This window comes from Xyrauchen texanus, chromosome 42 (assembly GCF_025860055.1).
Source record: "Xyrauchen texanus isolate HMW12.3.18 chromosome 42, RBS_HiC_50CHRs, whole genome shotgun sequence".
NCBI lineage: Eukaryota > Metazoa > Chordata > Actinopteri > Cypriniformes > Catostomidae > Xyrauchen > Xyrauchen texanus.
In genome coordinates this window covers 33491804-33513517 of record NC_068317.1, presented here as the reverse complement: position 1 = coordinate 33513517, position 21714 = coordinate 33491804, and the positions used below count along the sequence as shown (strand labels likewise).

Sequence of the window (21714 nt, the reverse complement as noted above, 5' to 3'; positions counted from 1 at the left end):
CTGAACTCAACCATCTTTTGACAGAGGTCATCACCCCTCTCTTCTGAATGGCGTTAACCCATTCCCTTAGGCCCGACTCGCCCTGTTTGCAAGAGAGAGGTGGTTAGTCATGTGTGATCTCTGAATCCAGACACTCTCTCAAATGTCTCTGGATATTGCATTGTAACCCTTTACTGGCGACACATGGGGGTGTGGGGCATGTGCTAATAGTGAGCAGGCAAAATCAAGTTTCATGCCACCAGTAGAAAATATTATCTTCTGGGCCAGGCTATCTTTCAAACACCCAATCTAGGTTCGGGATATTTTTTATGCTCTATTCCAAGTTCTTAGACGTTCCTTATGTCTAGTCTGTTTCTTTTGCATCCATTTATGTTATATAACCCCCTCAAGTTTTATATTATCATTCTTGCAATTTGTTACATCGTGGCATTCCATTTACATCATTGCAGACATTATTGCAAAAAGTCGACTCACCGCTTGGGTGTCAGACATCAACAAGTTTGTAAAGGCTGAAATCGACAATTTTCACATTTAACCCTTCCATCTCCACAAGAATATTTCCACCATGCAAGTCACCATGAAATATGCCTTGAGACAAGCAATCCTTGGCACCTTGTACTAGATTATGTATCAATCGGTGAGCCACATCTTGATTTATTAGATGTCAATGGTTCCTGGTGTCTGTGATCAGTGGTATGTCGGTCTCCTGGTGTTCCATGATGATGTTTATCATCCCCTTTTTCTCAAACCCCTCATATAGTTTAAATAAATGAGGGCTTTCTGGTGATGTTTGGAAGAGGAGCATTGCCACATCCTTCAGCAGTTCAGGATACCAGGGTAGAGAAAATTCTTTCAACAAACGATATTAATTATTCCAGTTAGCACTAATTGTATCAATATTCTATTTCTGTATGTGTGTGTGTGTGTGTGTGTGTGTGTGTGTGTGTGTGTGTGTGTGTGTATGTGTGTGTGTATGTGTGTGTGTGTGTGTGTGTATGTGTGTGTTACCAAATGCAAATTTACCAGAAATGTAACACTAACTTGACACCCTGAATTACATTTCATGGCAACCTGAAAAACAAAAAAATAATAAAAATAAATCGCACAAAATCACAGTACATTTTTTCCACTCATCCAGGGATTTAGACGCATCCGACCACTCATCCGGGGATTTAGACGTATCCGACCACTCATCCAGGGATTTAGACGTATCCGACCACTCATCCGGGGATTTAGACGTATCCGAGGTGTTTTTAATTATTTGGGTTAAATCACTAAATGTGTTCATTAAAATGCATTTTGAAGCACTGTAGTCCTCTAATAAGCAAATATTCTCAGCGAATAAAAAATTGATTGGGCGTCAACTGTCGGCCATTTTTTTTTAAGCTGTTCAGTGTCTTATTTTTCCCACAATGCAATGCAAATTAGACTGTCTTACTAAAGACAACTGTGAGCTTGTTTTATGCAACAGGCTTTCTATGGCGTCTTTAGCTAGTCAAACTAATTGTTAGATGCAGTCTTCAGTTAATGGCTATGTTTATGCAACCGGTCCCAGGGATTTAGATGTTTCCGACTGCTCATTCTGGGATTTAGACGTATCCGACCACTCATCCGGGTTCTGCGAGCCGTCTCTCCTGCTTCTCGGCTCACCGTGCGATCTCTAATAGTAACTTAATAAAATTATTTAAACTCAAATCAATGTTTCATGTGCATTAATTAATTTATTTGGCAAGTAGCCTTGTGATAGGCTGAATAATGAGTAATGAATAATGAACCTTACACCCCATCAGACACCAGCTAGATGCATATTTGTTTCCCCCAAAAGAAAAGACACTGTGAACTTGCGTATCTTGAATGTGGGGACCAGCTGCTTTGCGGATATAAGTGTTTGTGGTTTGTGTGTGGAGCAACCGACAGAAAACTCTGACTTAAAGATATAATCATACCATACACTGAAGACTTATGCATAAATGAATGTGCATGCACGATACGATCTGAACGTGTACTAAAAGCAGGTCTGTCTCTTTCACATCAGCGGGTGAAATGGTGCCATTTCTAAGATGCACTTAAAAAGCTGATGATGAAGTATGGTCATTTATTAAAATAACAGGTATCAGTGTTGGTAGAACTTTCAAATTGTAGGTCGAGTCTCACCAAGAAATATCAAATCACATTTCAACCCAAAAGATTTTAAGATTTTAAGAAAATCTCCCTGAAAATCTCATTAATGTAATGAGAAGGAAAAAAAAGCCTCATGAGATGAAAATCATTCTGTCTGGACATTTTATTATAAAAAAAAAAAAAGCATAAATTAAACTTAGTAGAAAAACTACTGCCATGATGTATACTTACAATTGTACTTTACAATATAAAGACTATCATCATTATAATAATTTTTTTGTTTTGTTTTTGTTTTTTGCATTAGGCCTACAGCAATGACAATTTGGGATGGTAGTGGGATGTACTGTCATGCAAATAATGTCACAATGCAAAAAAACAAAAAACAAACAAACAAACAAGCATTTGCACTGCCAAGCTTAAGGGTCCTAAAAATATGCCCCAGTCTTTCTCGACAGTATTCGTGAGGTTTACCCTGTAAGTTTGCACACTGAATTGTAGAAGTTTAAAGGAATATTCCAGGTTCAATACAAGCACAATCAACAGTTAATTATCATAAAAATTCATTTCGACTCGTCGCTCCTTTTCTTTAAAAAAATCTCATATCTGTGTTCCAGTGAGACACTTACAATGGAAGTCAATGGGGTTTAATCTGTAAACATTCAAATACTCACCGTTTCAAAAGTATAGACACAAGACATAAACAACATGTGTGTTAGTGTGATATTAAAGTGATGAAATCACTTACTAACTGCATCTGTGTAAAGTTATATGAAATTGTACATCCTTGTTGCCATGACTACGTAATGCTGTAATAAAGACTAAAAGCCTAAAAACAACGTAACAATGATGATTTAAACAACTTTACAGCTCAAATCACACATGAGTTTAACAGAATTAATGTAAGTGCTTTTATAAAATGATAAACTTCACATATTTGCCTTTAAACCCTCCAAAAATGGACCCCATTGACTTCCATTGTAAGTGCCTCACTGTAAACAGATTTTTTGCTTCTTTTAAAGAAAAGGAGAAACGAGTCGAAATTGATTTTTGTGGTAATCAACATTGTCAGAAATGCTGTCGATTGAGCTTAACTGAACCCGGTGTATTCCTTTAATGACTTGTCAGGGTTTCTCTATATAAACACAAATCGATTAGAGGTCGACCGATATATCGCCGAGGCCAAAAACTCTTTTTAAAAACATCAGCATCAGCAGATACATTTTCCCGTTTGGCCGATTTGTTTCTTGAGGGTGCAGATAATTGACTGCTTGCATGTGAAGCGACTGAGACATGTACATTCACAGTCACTGTTCGTTTTGTTGTTACGTGGCATCATGGTACTACAATAATAAACCGGTGTGCAACACAGTCTCATTTAAACGGTCCACCACATATGAGAGCTGCAGAAGATGCATTTGAGCTCATAATGTTAGTGTTTCCCTGTTTCATTCTCCCTCTCTCTCCTCAACAGTTCCCTGTAACTTTTAACAGTCTTGCCTAATGATAAAAAGGCAAATATCGATAAAACTAATATCACATAAACTCTGCTAATATGTGCATATCTCATTGTGGAGTAGAGGGGGCGGGGCCGGGCTGGAATGTCGCACGCTGGTCCCCAATCGGCCTTTATCCCTCGCGCACCCCATCAGGCCAATTGGGGACAGGGCGTGCGACATTCCAGCCTGGCCCGGCCCCCGCCCCCCTCCGCTCCACACTCATTTAAACAGATGTAATAAACCAACCTCACAAAACTTGAGCAGGTCCAGTATCCTGTGGAGCCCTCATTTATTTACATCTAAAGCACTTATTCTAACAGTCTCTCCTCAACAGTTCACTGTAACTTTTAACTTTATTTACTAATGATAAAAGGCAAATATCAATATAACATCCATTATATACCATCTGCAAATATCTCATCTAAACTGATGTAATACACGAACCTCACGAAAATCCAGTTATAATTTTGTATGATATTTTGAGTTTTTTTATGCAATTTTATGTTATTTACCAGAGATGGGACCAAGTCACACATGTGCAAGTCTCAAGTAAGTCTCAAGTCTTAACCTTCAAGTCTCAAGTAAGTCCCAAGTATTTTTTTTCTTGGGCAAGTCAAGTCAAGTCACAGGCTATGTCAAGTCAAGTCCAAGTCAAGTCACCTTATTATTTTAATTTTACCTGCAGAATCTGATCATAATAAAGTGAAAAGACAAGATATAAGTAACTGTCAGTAAATTACAATACTCATGTTCAGTAAAATACATCATGGAATCAAACAAAATTGTAACGTTTGAAATGTTTTAAATTTTCAACATTGAGTCCATAAAACAAATAACAGCTTAACATCCAACAGACTCCTCTCTGAACACCTCCCTCTCTCTCTCTCAAACAGTTACATACATTAAACTTTGTTACATTTCTCCTCTCTCTCTCACACACACTCTCTCTCTCTCACACACTCTCTCTCTCACACACTCTCTCTCTCACACACTCCCACACCCACACTCACTCACTCTCGCGCTCTCACACTCACACACCCACACTCACTCACTCACTCACTCACTCACTCACTCACTCACTCACTCACTCACTCACTCACACAGAGTATATCCATAAGCCTATTTTTGAAATGTCTGTGAGTGGGAAACGTTGAGGTACCAGCGCGCGTGAACGTCATGGCAACGTACAAAACAAAGTACCTCGCGCGGGAAACACTTAACGTAAATCAAACAGGCTAGTATGCAGCATAAGCCACGAAGTGTTGGCGAAATAAAAAATTAATGGACAGATTTTTTTTTTCCAGAAAACTTCTTGCACAAAATAAATTCAAGCACTTTCAAGGACCTGTATCTATGTATGTTTATTTTCAAGAACTTTCCAAGGCCTTGAATTTTATTGTTCAGATTCACAAACTTTCAAGGATTTCAAGGACCCGTGGGAACCCTGCTATTATTACATTAGCTAACTACCAACTAACCAGATAAAATTAACAAATTGACAAGCACTTACTGGGCAGAATGTCTCTTCAAATGGCGGATGAAATTGGAGGATGTCGTCTGGCTGTCCGCGATCTTAACGTTGCATGTCTTGCAAAGCGCTGTTCGTCTTTTGCCATCTTGATAATAATTTTTGAAGCCGAAGCGATGACCCTCGGTAGCGTTACCCTCCGGCTGACATGTTGATGTGTTATCTGATCTAAGTGGGCGTGGTGTGCGTAAGGTACGAGAGGGCATGGCTGATGATAGCCTATAGTGTCGTGATCCAGTCATGACAAAACTATTCTCAGCCTGCGCTCCAGCTGGATCAACTTTATTTTTTTAAATAATTTATATATTTTATATTCAAACTGAAAACATGATGTGATTAACACTCAAGTCATTCAAGTCTTCGTGTCTCAAGTCAAGTCAAGTCCCGAGTCTTTAACTTCCAAGTCCGAGTCAAGTCTCAAGTATTTTATTTTTTGTCAAGTCAAGTCACAAGTCATAAAAATAGCGACTCGAGTCGACTCGAGTCCAAGTCACCAAGTCACAAGTCATAAAAATAGCGACTCGAGTCCAAGTCACAAGTCCCCATGTCTGTTATTTACTATATTAAATTGTGTGATATATCAGCATTGTATCGGCCTTCCAGACATTCTCTAGATATCGGCATCGGCCATTAAAAAAAAAAATAAATCGGTCGACCACTAATATTGATGATATTGAACCCGGATATTCCTTTAATGACTTGTCAGGTTTTCTCTAGACAAAAAAAGACAGATTTGTGCTTGAACCGTCCAACCTCCATCAAAGCCATGTTAAATCCAGACCACCACAAACACCATTTTACCACTGAATCCCAGATCATCTTTCCAATGAGTGTATTTGCACATGCTGCCCAACAGGAAGAGTATATAGATATTCACATACAAAGAGTGCAATCATACATTTAAACATATCCAGTTGTAACATGTTTTTTTCACAAGTATTGTTGAGTTTTGTTCAAAACAGGTGCTGAAAACATACAGTAGTTGGCACCATGACTCCAGTTCGTAAATTTGGGATAACAGCATCTCTCAAGACAAGGACCAAAACTCAAGACGGATCTTACAGCATTTTCCTCATCACCATTATTGAGCTTCAAGTACCTTTAAGTGTTATTATGACAATATTAATACACTGATGTACACTTAAAGGCCTCTTATTTCCTGTTTCACAATACAAACACTTCCTGATCTGATATGAAACATTCAGGATCAAATATAAATACATCCACACACTACATAGAGCATGTCTCCAGTCATGTACAGCAGGTATTTTCGCAGGCAGCAAAGAAATCAAATACAGCCACATTTGATTGGAAAATATCAAAATAATAAACCTATGAAGCAATTAACTCCAGTCTTTTGTCATAAGGCTGCTATACAGTGAACAGTCCCACAGTGATTTCTACAAGCACATACGACACCTGAAAACCTTTAATTGTATATATATTGAACAAATGCAAGTTGACATAATTAACCTATGATGCCAAATTGAGCTTAAGAATTCTGATCGGAAATAAATTCAAATAATTTTTTCTTGCAGGTCAATCGTTATTTATGGTGCATTCATGTCAAGTCGGAATTACTGTAATTATGAAATGACACTTCAGAGATTCTACCCGGACATCCTCAGAACCAGGGTTGGACTGGGAAGAGAAATCGGCCCGGGATTTAACATAGCCACTGGCCCAAAAGTTGTTGAGCGGGTTGTAGGGGTGTGGTGTTCGCTGTCCTTTTCAGCATATTGCGGCGCCGTTTTGTGGTCTGTTCTGCATAACGCGGTGGCTCATTAGCTTATCGCTGGCACATTCGCCCCATTTCGCGACCAACGCACCGGCCCGCTCGGTTCTCCCAATGGACAGTCCACCCCTGAACAGCCCCAAAGTGCGCCGGCCCACCGGAAAATTGCCCGGTATTCCAGATTACCAGTCCAGCCCTGCTCAGAACACAGAAATTATTTGTTTCTACAGCACCAAAATGGATCCATGTGTTGCTTTGTTATTGATTACAGCATAATGTTTAATACTACCTAAATTCACCTCTATATGTTCTAACAAAACAAGACAGCAATCAGGTAACAGTGAATACAATAAAACATTATATCAAACTGACATGTATTTAACCTTCCTATTCTGTTCTGTCATTTTTTACCAAAATCACATTGTAAATCCAATGTAATAAAAATGGTTCTCTTTATCTGAGCAGTACAATATTTTGACTTTTTCTCCACTTGCCATCTACACACAACAAATTACTTAATTCAATATACGTAAGTGGGCGTAAAAAAAAAAGCAACACTTTCGCTGTTCGTGGTCAAAATTGACCGACCATATGAAATAAATTAGAAAAACAGAACAATTGTTTTTTTTTTTGTCACATAATATATATAAATCAGCCTCAATGCAGAACAGACACAGAAATGAAGGGGTGAGCCTATAAAAAATAGTGCTAAACATTTAGAATTACTACACAGTAGGTGGCTGCAAAGAACACCGCAGCCACCTACTGGCTATTACTGTCATGACATCATTTCAAGTCATACTATTTTTATTTTTTCACCAGATGGCAGCATCATTACATGACACATTCGCTCATGTTCTTCATGTTTAAACTTATAGAAGTGTAGGTTTTTACTGTCACAACGTTACATAAGAATGGGGAAATCGATAAATGTATATGTAAATAAGTTAATAAAATCCCAAAACAGGTGCGGAATTGTATTGTTTTTACTTCAGGTAAGAATCAATTTGATCATTTATAAAAAAGAAAGTTACACCTGTAAAAATAACCACAAGCAGCAAAGTAAGCGGTTCTTTTTAATCAGAATAGGAGGGTTAAGCTACCTTTATATGTTGAGGCTGCTGCCATTTTGCTTCTTTTAGCGTGACGTTATGACGGATAAGTCTGAGCTTTCATAGAATGAATACGGGTTCTACTAAGATGTTAACTAATGAAGATTTTATTAGTAAAAATCTTGCAATTATTGTAATTCAGACATGACATGAATGCACCATTAAATGCAATTGGAGTGATGGATGGACAAATGTTCATATGACAGTCTAGCACCCTTTAGCAAATATTTTGGTATATATTCTCAGGTTTAACAATTATCAAACATAGGCTAACCCTCAAAGATGCACAACCTCTGAAACTGTCTAAAGCAGCTGTTCTGAACTGCGGTTGCCAACAGCGGGGAAAAAAAGCTAAATATTAAAATGCAATTAACCTTAGACTGGCTTGTCAAAATGCTTACCATAGCTTTAATTGTTGACGCAACAAACTATGCATCCAATCAGTCTACAGTATTTTGGTGCAAATTCATCGGTCATTAACATGAAAACCAAGAGCAAAACTATTTAAGGAGTTAAATACAATACAACTTACATTAAATAAATGGTAAATCACAGTTCTGTTGTTATGGATTTACAAATTGTCACATTTTCTATTCAGTCTATATGTTATGTTAAAAATGTTGCATATATGGGTATATGCAGTTCATGGTAATATTACTATTAGTTAATATTATATTTGTTTACTTTTGTAAAATAAAAAATTTTGGGTACTGTTTTGGGTCACCAATTGATCTCCAACATAATATCTGGGTCCTGAAGCAAAACCAGTTGAGAACAACAATGGCATGTGGTCTAGAACCACATAGATATGCCAACCTCATAAAAGACTCACACGTGCCATATTAGGCTCAGAATCAGAACTCAGAATCGTTCAGGTGGAAAATGAAGGGCAATCAAACGGTTGTCAAATGGACTGACAAGACAAATACTTGCTACAATACATTTTCTAATATGTGGTTTGACCGATACTGAAACATTTGATATTCTTGCAGCATTTTGCCCCAAGTCTACCTCATAATACATAAAATACACAGTCTCTTTACAGTGTCAGTGCAGATCTCATGCAGTTCCAGTCATTGGTTGACGGCTAGAGTCCACGTCCACACTATTACATTAAATGCTTTTGCTCTAGCATGCAAACACAAACAGACACATGAAGCTGACCTTAACATCCCATTGGTACCTTTGCACCAAAGCCAGACAGAAGAGCAGGATTGTATTAGCATGGTTTGTTTTTGTGCCAACCTCAAAGTACAAACAGTCATAATGGCTTTGACAGCATATCTAGGCAGATTTATTGCTTACTTGACGACTTGATCTGTAGTAGGACTAGCAGCCAAGCAACTGACGTTTTAACCAATTGGCAACACACAAATATGCATTACAAAAACACAGGAGAGATGCAGTCAAGCCCATCTGGTGACAATTTAACTTTCTTTATTTGGGGGATTTTCTCCCCTTTTCTCCCCAATGTGCTCTAAGTCGTTGTGGTGGCATAGTGACTCGCCTCAATCCAGTAGGCGGAGGATGAATCTCAGTTGCCTCCGCGTCTGAGACTGTCAATCCACACATCTTTTCACATGGCTTGTTGAGTGCGTTGCCACAGAGACCTAGCGCGAGTGGAGGCTCACGTTATTATCCATAGCATCCACGCACAACTCTCCACTTGCCCCACCGAGAGCGAGATCCACATTATAGTGACCACGAGGAGGTTACCCCATGTGACTCTACCCACCCTAGCAACTGGGACAATTGGTTGCATAGGACACCAGACTGGAGTCAGGTTAACCTCCTCGTGGTCACTATAATGTGGTTCTCGCTCTCAGTACGGCGCATGCAGCGGAGAACAGCGTGAGGCTCCACTTGTTGCATGTCTTCAAGGTGTGGTTTTCCTAGGAAAACAGAATGTACAGAATCCAGACTCTAAAACTGGTAAATCCAACGAGAATCTGCAAGAAATTGTGTTCGGAATTATAATCCATGTGAGAGCGACTATTTCTGTTTGCTTACAGTACAAACGCTTCACTACAACCAATCTCAACTTTACCCTAATCTTACGAGTTGCATTAGCTGTACAGCGACACTCTGCTGCGACGCATGGCCTCACTGATCAGGTAGGCGGGGTTGACCTCCGGTTCTTCCGTCATCACGACAATGTTCTGCCACTCTCCACATTGATTGGACTTCTTGATCGTGTCCACGACACAAAGTGCATATAGACAATCCTCAAAGGTAGCAGCCATTGTGAGCGGCCGACCGTCCCAGGTACGACGGTCATCTTGGTCTTGGAATGCCTGCCGTACTGCCTGAACCATGCAGATGGTGCCGGTAAGGTAAGGTGACGGAATGTCTCGGAATGCCTTGTCAGGTAAGGATGCGTTCCCCATAGGGGTGTTGTCTTTCAGCAAGAGCTCCTGTCCACCTTCGCCTTCGTTCTTCTGTCCGTACAAGTCCGTCCCACTCACAGTCAACCTGCCGGCCGTGCCCACGACCACCACCTCTTGACGGAACTCACCAGGAACATTGAAGTTAAGCGTAACAGTGCAGCAAGCGCCACCCTCTAGCACCATCTGAAAGGTGCAGAAGTCGTCGCTGGTGATTTGACGAATACCTCGGATGTGGTCGGTCTGCTTGACGAAAGTCTTGAGGAAGCCATGGACCTTCATCGCTCGCCGGCTGGTCAGAAACGTGAGCAGGTCAATGATGTAGCTGCCCACCGAGTGGAGTCCACCGCCACCCATGAGGTCATCGCAGCTCCAGTTGTACTTCTTGCCGAGAAGGCTGCCGCCGTGCACTTGCGCCTCACAGACCAAGAGTTCCCCGACGTAACCTTCTTCCACAAGCTCCTTCATGCGAACAAATGCTGGAAGGAAGCGCAGCACGTTACCCATTATGCTGAGCAGTTTAGGGTAGTACTGGGCTGCTGACATCATGCGGAAGGCATCCAGCGGTGTCGCGGCCCGGTCGCATATGACATTTTTTCCAATACCTAGGAAGAAAATTAGAAAGTTAGACATGAAGGTGATAGTATAGCAAAACCCACCTAAGGCAAACGTGACCACACCAAACTGTCACATTGGATTCCAAAATGAAGCTTTTCAATTGTGTCAATCACAAAATAAAGATAAGTTAAAATCAAGTTTAATTATTTACTTGATGAGAAAACTATAGTAAGATATTACGTATTGTTTTCAGAGAAATTTTACAAAATCTGGTGAGGTTTATGCTTAAATATTTTTGAATTCAGGTTATTTTTCTTACCCCATTTCTTTCTTGTTTTAAGCACAAGACTTTTTAGGTTAATTGACTCCTCAAGTCTTCAATAGTTTTACTGAAAATCCAGACAAAATACTGAGTAAGACTAATTCATTTTTGCAGTGTACAGGAAGGGCTGCAGAAATGTGAAGCACAGCCACATCCAATTAAAAGGGCTCTAATTACACTTGCATTACTTCTAAGTTCCTGCAGATGGCAAACTTTCCCAAGTATGAATTTCAAAATGAGATGAATGAATGACTCAAGAATTAGTTTCAAAACAATAAAAAAGTAAATTTTTAGTTTAGAAAGTTTATTGTCCTCATAAACATAAAAATATAAAAAACCAGTAAGAATAACTATAATATATACTATACTATAATATACTGTATATAGCTTACTTGTTGATAAACTGCTGCTAAACATGTTTGGTGGGCCTGTGGGTGCCTAAAATGCATACCTGAGCTTATTTATTATATTTTATTAATTTATATATTGTATATAAATTATATATTTAAGATTTAGTTTTTTATTATATTTATGTATTGATCAAGTGTCCTTGGGCAAGACACTGAACCCCAAGTTGCTCCCAATGGCAGGTTAGCGCCCTGCATGGCAGCTCTGCCATCATTGGTGTGTGAATGTGTGTGTGAATGGGTGAATGAGTCAGTGTAAAGCACTTTGAATAAGGTTAAAAAAGCGCTATATAAGTGCAGACCATTTACCATTTTGATGAGCAAGATAACAAGCACTATGAAAGCCATTAAATGTCTTACGTAATTTTGTCTAAGGTGAAAGCTGATAAATAAAATGTACAGTGCATTACCAGTTTAACACATTCAAGTTTTAGCACAGGATTGGCCATGGGACGTAAGCCACGTCTTGGTATGTTGAGCCAAGATTTAGCTAGTAAAAGCTATTAAAAATTGCATGAACTGATAGCTGTGGCGAATCAGGTAAAGAGTATCAGATTATGGAAACTTAAGTCAAGTTCAGAGATTTTGCTCTCGCAGTAGATCCAAACCTTGTGTGGCTAACAGCAATTAACTGATTGATATAATAAGCTAGATAAACAGTAGTGGAGTCCCCTGCCCCACATGACCTCTTCTTTAAGGGCCTGTTTGAGACTTGGTGCACAATAATCTAGCAGACTAATCTCCTATTAGCTCCCAATAGCAAGACCCAAAGTCAGAAAATTAATCCAGCTGACCCATTTCTAGAAATGTATTTTGTGGGAGAAAACACAGTTCAAATGAATCCTATTTACATTACTAATACATATGCATGGTCTTATTATGCATGAATCATCAGTGCATTTCCTTTTTAGCTAATTTTCCAACCCCTCCCCTCCAATTTTCATGATCCAATTCCCGATGTATAAAATCAAGTCCTGCCCAACAATGGGTAAAATGGGTTGTGATTGCACTAATGCAATTACAGCGCAATACTTGCTTAAACACGCTTTTAGCGCCACACAGTGGACATCTCAGTTCTGAACTGCCACGATACGCGTAATGAACCACGTAATGTCATTTCGTAAAAATGTCACCACAGTTACGTAATGTTCATGAGGTCAGGCTGGCTTTATCGTTTGCCTGCAGCATCATGTTCATGAATGCATGAACAGTTTTGACAGGTGAACTTCGCTGAGAGGTTTCTCGAGAGTAACTCAACAGGGAGTGATGATGATCACAACTGACTGCTCTCGGTTGTGAACTGTGAAGGAGGGAAAAAAAGCTCATGTGTGGGACTGCGGTTGATCTCCAGTCATAAATTATCCACAGACGGCAGAGTTTGACATCAAAGCTGTAAAGACACATCACCATTTGAAAGCTCAAACTGAATGTAGCACAACCACAAGCGTTCTCCTAAACCTCTGCTTGCACTGGTTCTTTGTTTCGGTCTCACACTGTCTTGAAAACGATACTTGTGTGTATCAGTTTTAACAAGGCATAGATCCAAATTTCATTGAATCCCACAAAAAATGTTTTTTTGTACATCTATATAGTACGAATTAACCATGCTAATGCTATAAGCACACTATAGTAGATAATGAGCAATTGTGTGAACGGAAATATGGTTCCAACTAGTGCTTGTGTTTGATTGAAGGTTCAATTCATCCATATTTTTGAGAATGGATCATCTATCTACTTTTCGGAAATGGCCACACTAATCTTGATGTTTACATTCAAGGCATTTTGCAGACGCTCGTACGCGAAGCAACTTACAAAAAGTGCTTTATATAACAAAACTATCCATCCATCCATCCATCCATCTTCAACTGCTTATCTGAAGTCAGGTTGTGGGGGCAGCAGCTCCAGCAGGTGGCCCCAAACTTCCCTATCCCGAGCCACATTAACCAGCTCTGACTGGGGGACCCCGAGGCATTCCCAGGCCAGTGTGGAGATGTAATCTCTCCACCTAGTCCTGGGACTTCCCTGAGGCCTCCTCCCAGCTGGACGTGCCTGAAACACCTCCCTAGGGAGGCGGCCAGGGGGCATCCTTACCAGATGCCCAAACCACCTCAACTGACTCCTTTCGATGCAAAGGAGCAGCGGCTCTACTCCGAGCTCCTCACGGATGACTGAGCTCCTCACCCTATCTCTAAGGGAGAAGCCCGCCACCCTTCTGAGGAAACCCATTTCGGCTTGTACTCGTATAACAAAACTAGATATTTGGCAATTCAAAAACCAACATAAAAAAAACTATTTTGAATATTGTGCACATGACCACTAAGCATTCAGGAATTGGAAAATGTAACACCAAAACAGATGATAGGCTATTTAAAGGCTAAATATTACATTTATGTAAAAACATTTTCAGGGTTTGACTAACGAGTATGCATTATTTTTCTAGTCGCTCGTGATTAACGACAACATTTTTTGTAGATATTGCATGAACAAAGCAACTTCTAGACAATGAAATATATATATACTGTATATTTGAAAAATGACATTTACAAGCCTGAAAATCACAATTATACTTTTTCCTGAATTGAGTAGTTTGGTTGGCCACAAATGTATTCTGAAAATATTGCATTGCTCAGATGCAATGCACAACTGAGTTCATGAAAGCTCTTTTCCAGGAACAGAGTTAAATTGGGCATGTTAGAGCGGCAGAGAGGAGATAATTACACCTCCATCACACGAATGATGACTCGCCACAGAGAGAGCAAGAGGTGCAGAGATGAGAAAGAATACATTATATGGTAATGTTTACGGCAGATAAGAGGCGAGAATTCATGATGCAAGTAGATAAATAGAGCCGTTCTTTTTGTTAATACAGTAAAACAATGTCCATGAGAGCATTTGCTCTGCAAGAAAACATCTTAATACAGGTTATTTCAAGTTTAAAGTCTACATGAAAAAAATTGTCTCTTTTAAATGGGTTTACAGTAAATGGGATTCACATTTTTCAAACATTCATGCATTGGATTACTGGATCTGTATGTTGTAGTCAGATGTTTGTCATTAACATGCCTTCTAACCAAGTGAAAAGAGTCCACCCCCAAGTGTCTATTATATTCGGCTCTCTAGATATGGCACAGGAATTTCTTTTAAAGCAAGTCTATGAGTTGGTTTCCATCCAACAATTTTTATGCACATTTTGAAATTGCGCATACGAAATCCTGAATGGAAACATCCTAAATTCGCTTAAAATTATTACTTTTATTTTGTATTTTCTCCACTTTTTCTCCCCAGTTTGAAATGCCCAATTCCCAATGCGCTCCAAGTCCTCGTGGTGGCGAACTAATCTCAATTGCCTCCGCGTCTGAGACCATCAATCCGCGCATCTTATCATGTGGCTAGTTGAGCGCATTACCGTGGTGACATAGCGTGTGTGGAGGCTTCGTGCTATTCTCCGCGGCATCCACACAGAACTCATCACGCGCCCCACCAAGAGCGAGAACCACGTTATAGCGACCACGAGGAGGTTACCCCAATGTGACTCTTCTCTCCCTAGCAACCAGGCCAATTTGGTTGCTTAGGAGACCTGGCTGGAGTCACTCAGAACGCCCTGAATTGGAACTTCCGACTCCAGGGGTGTCCTTATTACTCAAGTCAGCGTCAATACTCCCTGAGCCACCCAGGCCCCCCTAGATTCACTTAAAATGTAATGAGCTAGGAGTAGGTGGAGTTTCTAGAGTTTTGCATTAGTTAATATGCGCATTAAGGTGATGGAAATGGTTTATTCACCAAACGATGACGTGTTCGTGCATGAGTTGAATGTGTGATTGCTTGATGTGACTAGCCCACTGAAAGGTCCAACCTTGGCACACAATTCTTTAACATAGCGCTTGTCTTTTGGAAGTGTTTAACCCACTTCTGGCCGATAAAGTGGGTCCTCACAATCCGCCAGAACAGTTTTGAGAGTGGGCGCTCCTAGGTAAGCCGAGATTGGCGGTGTGTGGGCATCGCAGCTATTTCAGCACACATTATATCAGATATTACACTTATTCTGTGGAATCTCGTGGATGCATTTAATAAAATGCGATACTTGCTCCAATCTTGCAAATAAAACTGTCCCCAAAGCAGGGAGAGGTCATTCAGCTGCTCCATCATGACGAGGCGGCACATTACGTAGTGGATGGAAATGCGCAACAATTTGCATTTTCTTAAGTTACATTTTTTGAACAAAATGCTAAACATTTTGGATGGAAACCCAGCATATGTGGGCGTTTTGTCTTCTGCCAGGTGACAAAAGTTTAATACTTTGGGTTTAATACTTTGTTCAATAGTAACAGACATGATTGACTTGGCAAACATTACTGACAACATTTCCTTTAAATGCATACTGCAACTGATGAGAGAGGGTTAGAACAAATGTGCCAGCACTGGGAATACCATTCCTCCTCAACGAACACACACACACACACGTGACTCCATTACTTCAGGGTTTAAAACACATTAAAACCAATAGCATTCAGAAATAAGCAAGTAAAACAGGTCCGGCTATGTGCTAGAAATAGATTCCTCCAACGGTCCGCTAGATCTCACATTTCCAATCCGTCTGAACTGATGAATGGCAAGATAATGTGTGTGTGTGTGTGTGTGTGTGTGTGTGGGATACACCTGCATCTTTTTGGCAGAGATCCTCCTGCTGTGTTCCACCTCACAGCACGACACATTAATCATGGCGAGGGGTTCACCGCTCCACTACACCATATTCTAATAAAGTCTCGTGGCCAGAGGAGGCTCCACAAACACAATAAGCCCCTGACATCTGTGCATAAACAAATATTCATTATTTTAACATCCACTGTCAGACTCGTACATACTTGTTCTATCACACGGTAATGGTATGCAAGCATTAGGATACAGTTATTTCTGCTAAAAAAGAAAATATTTTGTATATAGTATTAGCTATTTTTGGTTAATCCAGAATATAAAATACTTTACAACGGGGCTTCATACAAACAAAAGTACAAAAATTTGGCCCTATATCTATTGCTCCTATATCTACATTATATCATTATAACCCCACAGGGGGCCTTTTGACCCTAGTGAGGGGTACTGATATCTATAAAATAGTTTTTATTAAAACAACCTTGGGTTATAATTAACAAAATTATGTTGCTCCATCAATATTCAATGAAAACAAATTCACAAGTTCACATGTTTACATAAACATATTTAGCTCGCTGTCCATAATGGAGGGCTCAAGCTCAAGACTCGACCCGAACCAGAGGTACCCCCTGGACTTCTGATTTAGTGTAACTAGCCATGAAGGTGGAGTTGGGGTGGTGGAGGGATGCTGTTCAGAGGTAAGCGGCGCCTTATATTCTGCCTGCATTGATTGGTTGGATTCAATGAACATGCTCCTTCTGAACTTTTGTTAAGAGCTCCATTTTCTATTTTCTATATTGAAACACTTTGCGACCAGAAAAGAAGCATATTTTCCTAAGGTGTGCCTTTAACCCTGCTGTACCCTACTGTATCTCATGTGATTATCTTCTCTTTTTATTTGAAACTTGAAGGATGCATGCCAAATAATCTAGAGAGAATTATTCATAAACAAATAAAAAGTCTGGAATCACAATATGAAACGGAGTTTAAAAACAAAAGACTGAAAACAGTAAAACCAAAGTCTTTCTAGCAAGTCAGTCCTCTGTCGGCCATCTTTGGTATGCTCTCGGGTGGCTATTTCCAGTTATGCCAGTGCAGCTCCTATCTACTTGAATGGGAAAATAAAGAATGAAATCTCAAGAACGGTTGGTCAAGATTACGATCAAAGAACATATTTCAAATCAGCCAATTCTGGATTCATAAATTGTGCTTCTTTCCCTCATGTTACACAAAAAAAATGCAATTTTCCCAGCTTGTATAGCTATAGAGTTGATTGACAGACAAGGTCTGTATCTAAAAGGTGATTGGCTCTTTTATCTGTAAGGAGGGATTTCCTTTCTACATCCGTTGACCGTTGGGCGCTAGAGCTCCTTGGTTGGGCATTCCAATTTGTCCCGTTCATTTTAATAGAAGTGGCCCGTCTCTGCTAAATAGTCTCTGGTAAAACGAATATAATTCAGACTCTAAACTCTGTTGCTTGGCAAACATAAACAACCTAACTCCACCACATTAGACCCTTTAATAACAAGTTGTTCCTCATCATGACTTGTTTGGGGCTGTATATTTTTGCAATACTTGACGTCTTGCTCTCCAATAGCTCAAATATATCTACCATAAACAGAATAGCAAAACCTATGCATGGTATCCAGTTCTATCCTACGTACCATGATGCTTAGCGCAAAATGTGGGCGTTACTTCCGTTGTCAAGTAAACACAGCTGTTGTTGTGCCATACGTCCATCCATTCCTTCGTTACGGTGTTGGGATTTTGAGGAGTGTCTGATTTTGTGAGGACATATATTAATCACTATACCAGTGTGTTACTGAACAATAATAAACTGCAAATAAGCCATAACGACAAAGAAAGCTCGGTCAAAACCGGTGTGCTGTTGAGTTGAGATTTAATTTATGCACAAATGCAACATTTCGAGCAGAATTATCGGTTGTTTTTAGAGGAGTACCTGTGTTAGTTCAGCTTCAGATGTGTGTGCTTGTCATCTTGTCTTCCTGCATGTTCCAATCAGACACACTGAAGGAAGAGCCGCGATGTTCTCATCTTTGGGTATGTAATCGCTTTATCAAGTTTTCCGATCGGACGGTTATTTCCTTTTAAATCCACATGTGATGGGCGGGTGAGAGCTGGTGCTTCAATGCCATACGGGACGCATCAGGATGGCATTTTAAACCTCAAATGCAATGTGGTTTTTGACTACCTCTGTTTGTTATATTTGTGATCCAATCATAACTACCAGGATTACCAACCGGGCCAATGCCCAGGGGCCCTTGACAACCAGGGGGCCCTTGACTGCCCCGGTGTGCCCTGGTGATCCCCCCGATTGAAAACCCTTTTGGGCTCAACAACTTTTGGGTGGAGGGGGGCCCTTGGAGATAGTTGGCCCCAGGGCCTTTGCGAGTCATAATCCATCCCAGATAGCTACATAACTATATTTAGCCACTGACCATTTGCGATCAGATCATCCGAAATGTGTCTTATTACCAGCTGTTAACAGGGTATAAAATGACTGCAGACAGAGCTAGGGAATGCTATAGCACTATAGAACAACATCTGGCGACAGTCCCATCCACATTTGTTGGTCCAGTAAGACCCCCAAGAAAACAGTGGATAACCATCATACCACTCAGATCGTCCGATATGGGTTTTTAAATGACCGATGTTGACATTACATGTACAGTACATTGAACACAATGTATCACATTCATTAATGCGACACCATAAGGAACACATATTGTGTGGTCATGTATGACAGACCGACATACAGTATATTCTTCACCTATATGACTATCATATCTGAGAGAGTGAGAGGACATACGCCCACACTGAATGAAAGACAAACGGGTGGAGAAAGACTTCTGACGGAGAGCAAGAGGCCATTCTGGGGTTGAATTACAAAATCCCAGAGAGACTCTATACCAGCATGCACTATCGATCACTCTCTAATGTACACTCACAGACAGAAATGCATGGGTAATGACTAGGGCTGCACGACTATGATAGAAATCATAATTGTCGATTGTTTCCCTTGATATTGTAATTGTGATTGATTCCGATAAATTTAATTCACAATGAACTACTTATTTTGGGTGGATCAACTGCATGCCATATTCTTTATGTCGGCTTCACATCCAAAACAAGCTGAGAACTGTGTTTCTGAAGTATGTTATTGCCATTTTAAACATCAGTTTATCAAGACTAGCTGCATAAACGTTCGACTTCACATTGGCCTTCTTAAGGTGCGTACACACTGCCAGCGGCATCGCGCGCGACACCAACTCCATCCCATTCATTTTCAATGAGAGCACAGCGACTTCCGGCGACACGAGCTGTCGCGACCGTTGGCGACTAGATGTGGGCGTGTCCAGCGACGCGACAAAGTTGAGACAAGTTCAACTTTATTCAAATGAAGAGCGACTTACGGAAGCGACAGCCAATAGGAGAGAAGACGGGGGAGCTCATCTGTTTTTAGTGGCAAGAAAAGATATTTGCTGTCAACAGCAATGGAATGACATCCGTGAATGTCATTTATAAACGTTACTAGGCAACCAGTAGTGGGAACGCCCACTAGCGACTTCACCGCCAACCACTGGCGACCTGCAGCGACAAAGTCTCTGGCAGTGTGTACGCACCTTTAGAAGCATGAAAAAGTCTGTTATTGACATTTTTAATCAGTTATATACAGAAAGCAGTCTGCGATTGGTTGCGATGCTCAACCGTTGCAAAAACAAATCTTGATAAATAGAAAATTAAATAGACAATTTTGACTACGGGAGGGTAAAAATATAGTTTTCCCGATTAATCGCAATCTTCATTTGAACGATCACGATATCGATTCTTAAATCCCAAGATCGATCTTTTACTCAATGAGCAACCTTCTACTACAATGAGAGGAAATAACCAAATTTCGCGCTATGTGACTGAAGTGAATATATTTGGCAACTGGCTGCTAAATGTTTACATTTCACTCACCAGTAATTGTGTGGTTTATTCGTGAAATGTTCAGCAGAGAGATCCTTTCACTGCATGTTGAGCGTAAAAGTAAAAGTCCGTGTAATGTGTCTCCAAAGACGAGATCCATGCAACCCATTTGTCATTGAATACAGTCTCTTTTAAAACCCTTTCTCGGATCGCTCAGATGAGGTAAAGCCATCCGAGCGCTCTCTAGTTAACATGCGCTCATTTAAAGGCTCTGTTTACAGAAATGCCATTTTTTTTAAAGAGACAGTACCGATTTTAGCACGTGTTCAACAAATCACTGTAAATACTTGTAAATAGAACAAATTATGCAATTTAACAATAAATATGTAACAAAAACAATATATGAAATATATTATCTTATTTATTGATTGAATAAATTTATTTGCTCATATTTAATAAGCCAAAATGTGTCCAAAATGATGAAATAAAAGTAATAAAATATAAATACTACAATTATTATTTTCCTTATTAGTTGGGAAATAATTTATTTTATATTTAGCACAAGGGACATTATAAGTTAAATAAGCCCATATAAATCCATATTGAATTTAATCGGAATGGAATCGAGAAATTGTGTATCGGAATCAAACTGAATCGGGAATTCTGTATCAATGCCAAGCACTAATTGTGATGCAACATGAGATATAATTGCCAATATTTACGAATAGTAAATGTAATCTTGATTATTTATTAAATATATTGTGCAGCCCAAGTATCGACATGCAGATGTAATATTAAATTGAATTTGTTTGAGCATTCGTCTGTTTTTAAAGTTAACATGAATTTGATATTGATCCCATTTACCATCTTAATGTTCCTGGTGTTATTGTGCACAGTTCATCAAGATTTATAACCATGTTTGGAATGGAATCCAACCATACTTCAGAATACCACAAAGTATTTTTTTTTTAAATATAGTATGTGAAATTATGCAACAATGAATGTTTTTGATAAAAATATGGATACATAAATGGTAAACGTAGACGTGACTTCATACAGTATGTTCATAATCATAATCAAATACATACAAATAAAAAATGGTGAGCATGTAAACATGCTCATGACTTCACAGCACATTTTATGTCCAGTTATCATTTTGGAAATAATACGTTTTTTTTGTGCATTTTTTCACCAGTTTACGTGTCTTAACTTTTTATAGTCCAATCAAATGATAATTCAAGAAAGAGTTAATTTCTCATACTGGGAATGGTTCATGTCAAGTACATTGCTTTGTGGGATATATACTTTACTGTGCATTGTATAAATACTATATATTGGGGAAATAGCTAAAGTAGTATGGTAGCTTTTCCATACACAACACAATGGTCCTCATCTACTTCCATCCTGGAATAAACAAAGACGGAAAACCAGGAAGTCACAGCAAATAACTTGCCATCCATCTGTGATG

At 39.5% G+C, this 21714-nt stretch overlaps 1 protein-coding gene across 3 annotated transcripts in view; it reads right to left on the bottom strand.

Annotated features, from left to right (window-relative positions):
- Positions 1-5314: 5314 nt before the first annotated feature.
- The window catches only part of LOC127634940 (glucose-fructose oxidoreductase domain-containing protein 1-like), a 39458-nt gene continuing 23058 nt past the window's right edge, over positions 5315-21714 (bottom strand). The window contains exons 2-3 of one of the 3 annotated variants that reach the window (XM_052114707.1): positions 10040-10981; positions 5315-9941 (exon numbers count right to left, since the gene is read on the bottom strand). In XM_052114707.1, coding sequence (XP_051970667.1) covers positions 10059-10981 — 923 coding nt within the window. In that variant the 3' untranslated portion in view covers positions 5315-9941; positions 10040-10058. Of the gene's footprint in view, positions 10982-21714 lie in introns of all 3 variants that reach the window. The other 2 variants (XM_052114708.1, XM_052114706.1) reach the window with 2 other exon arrangements.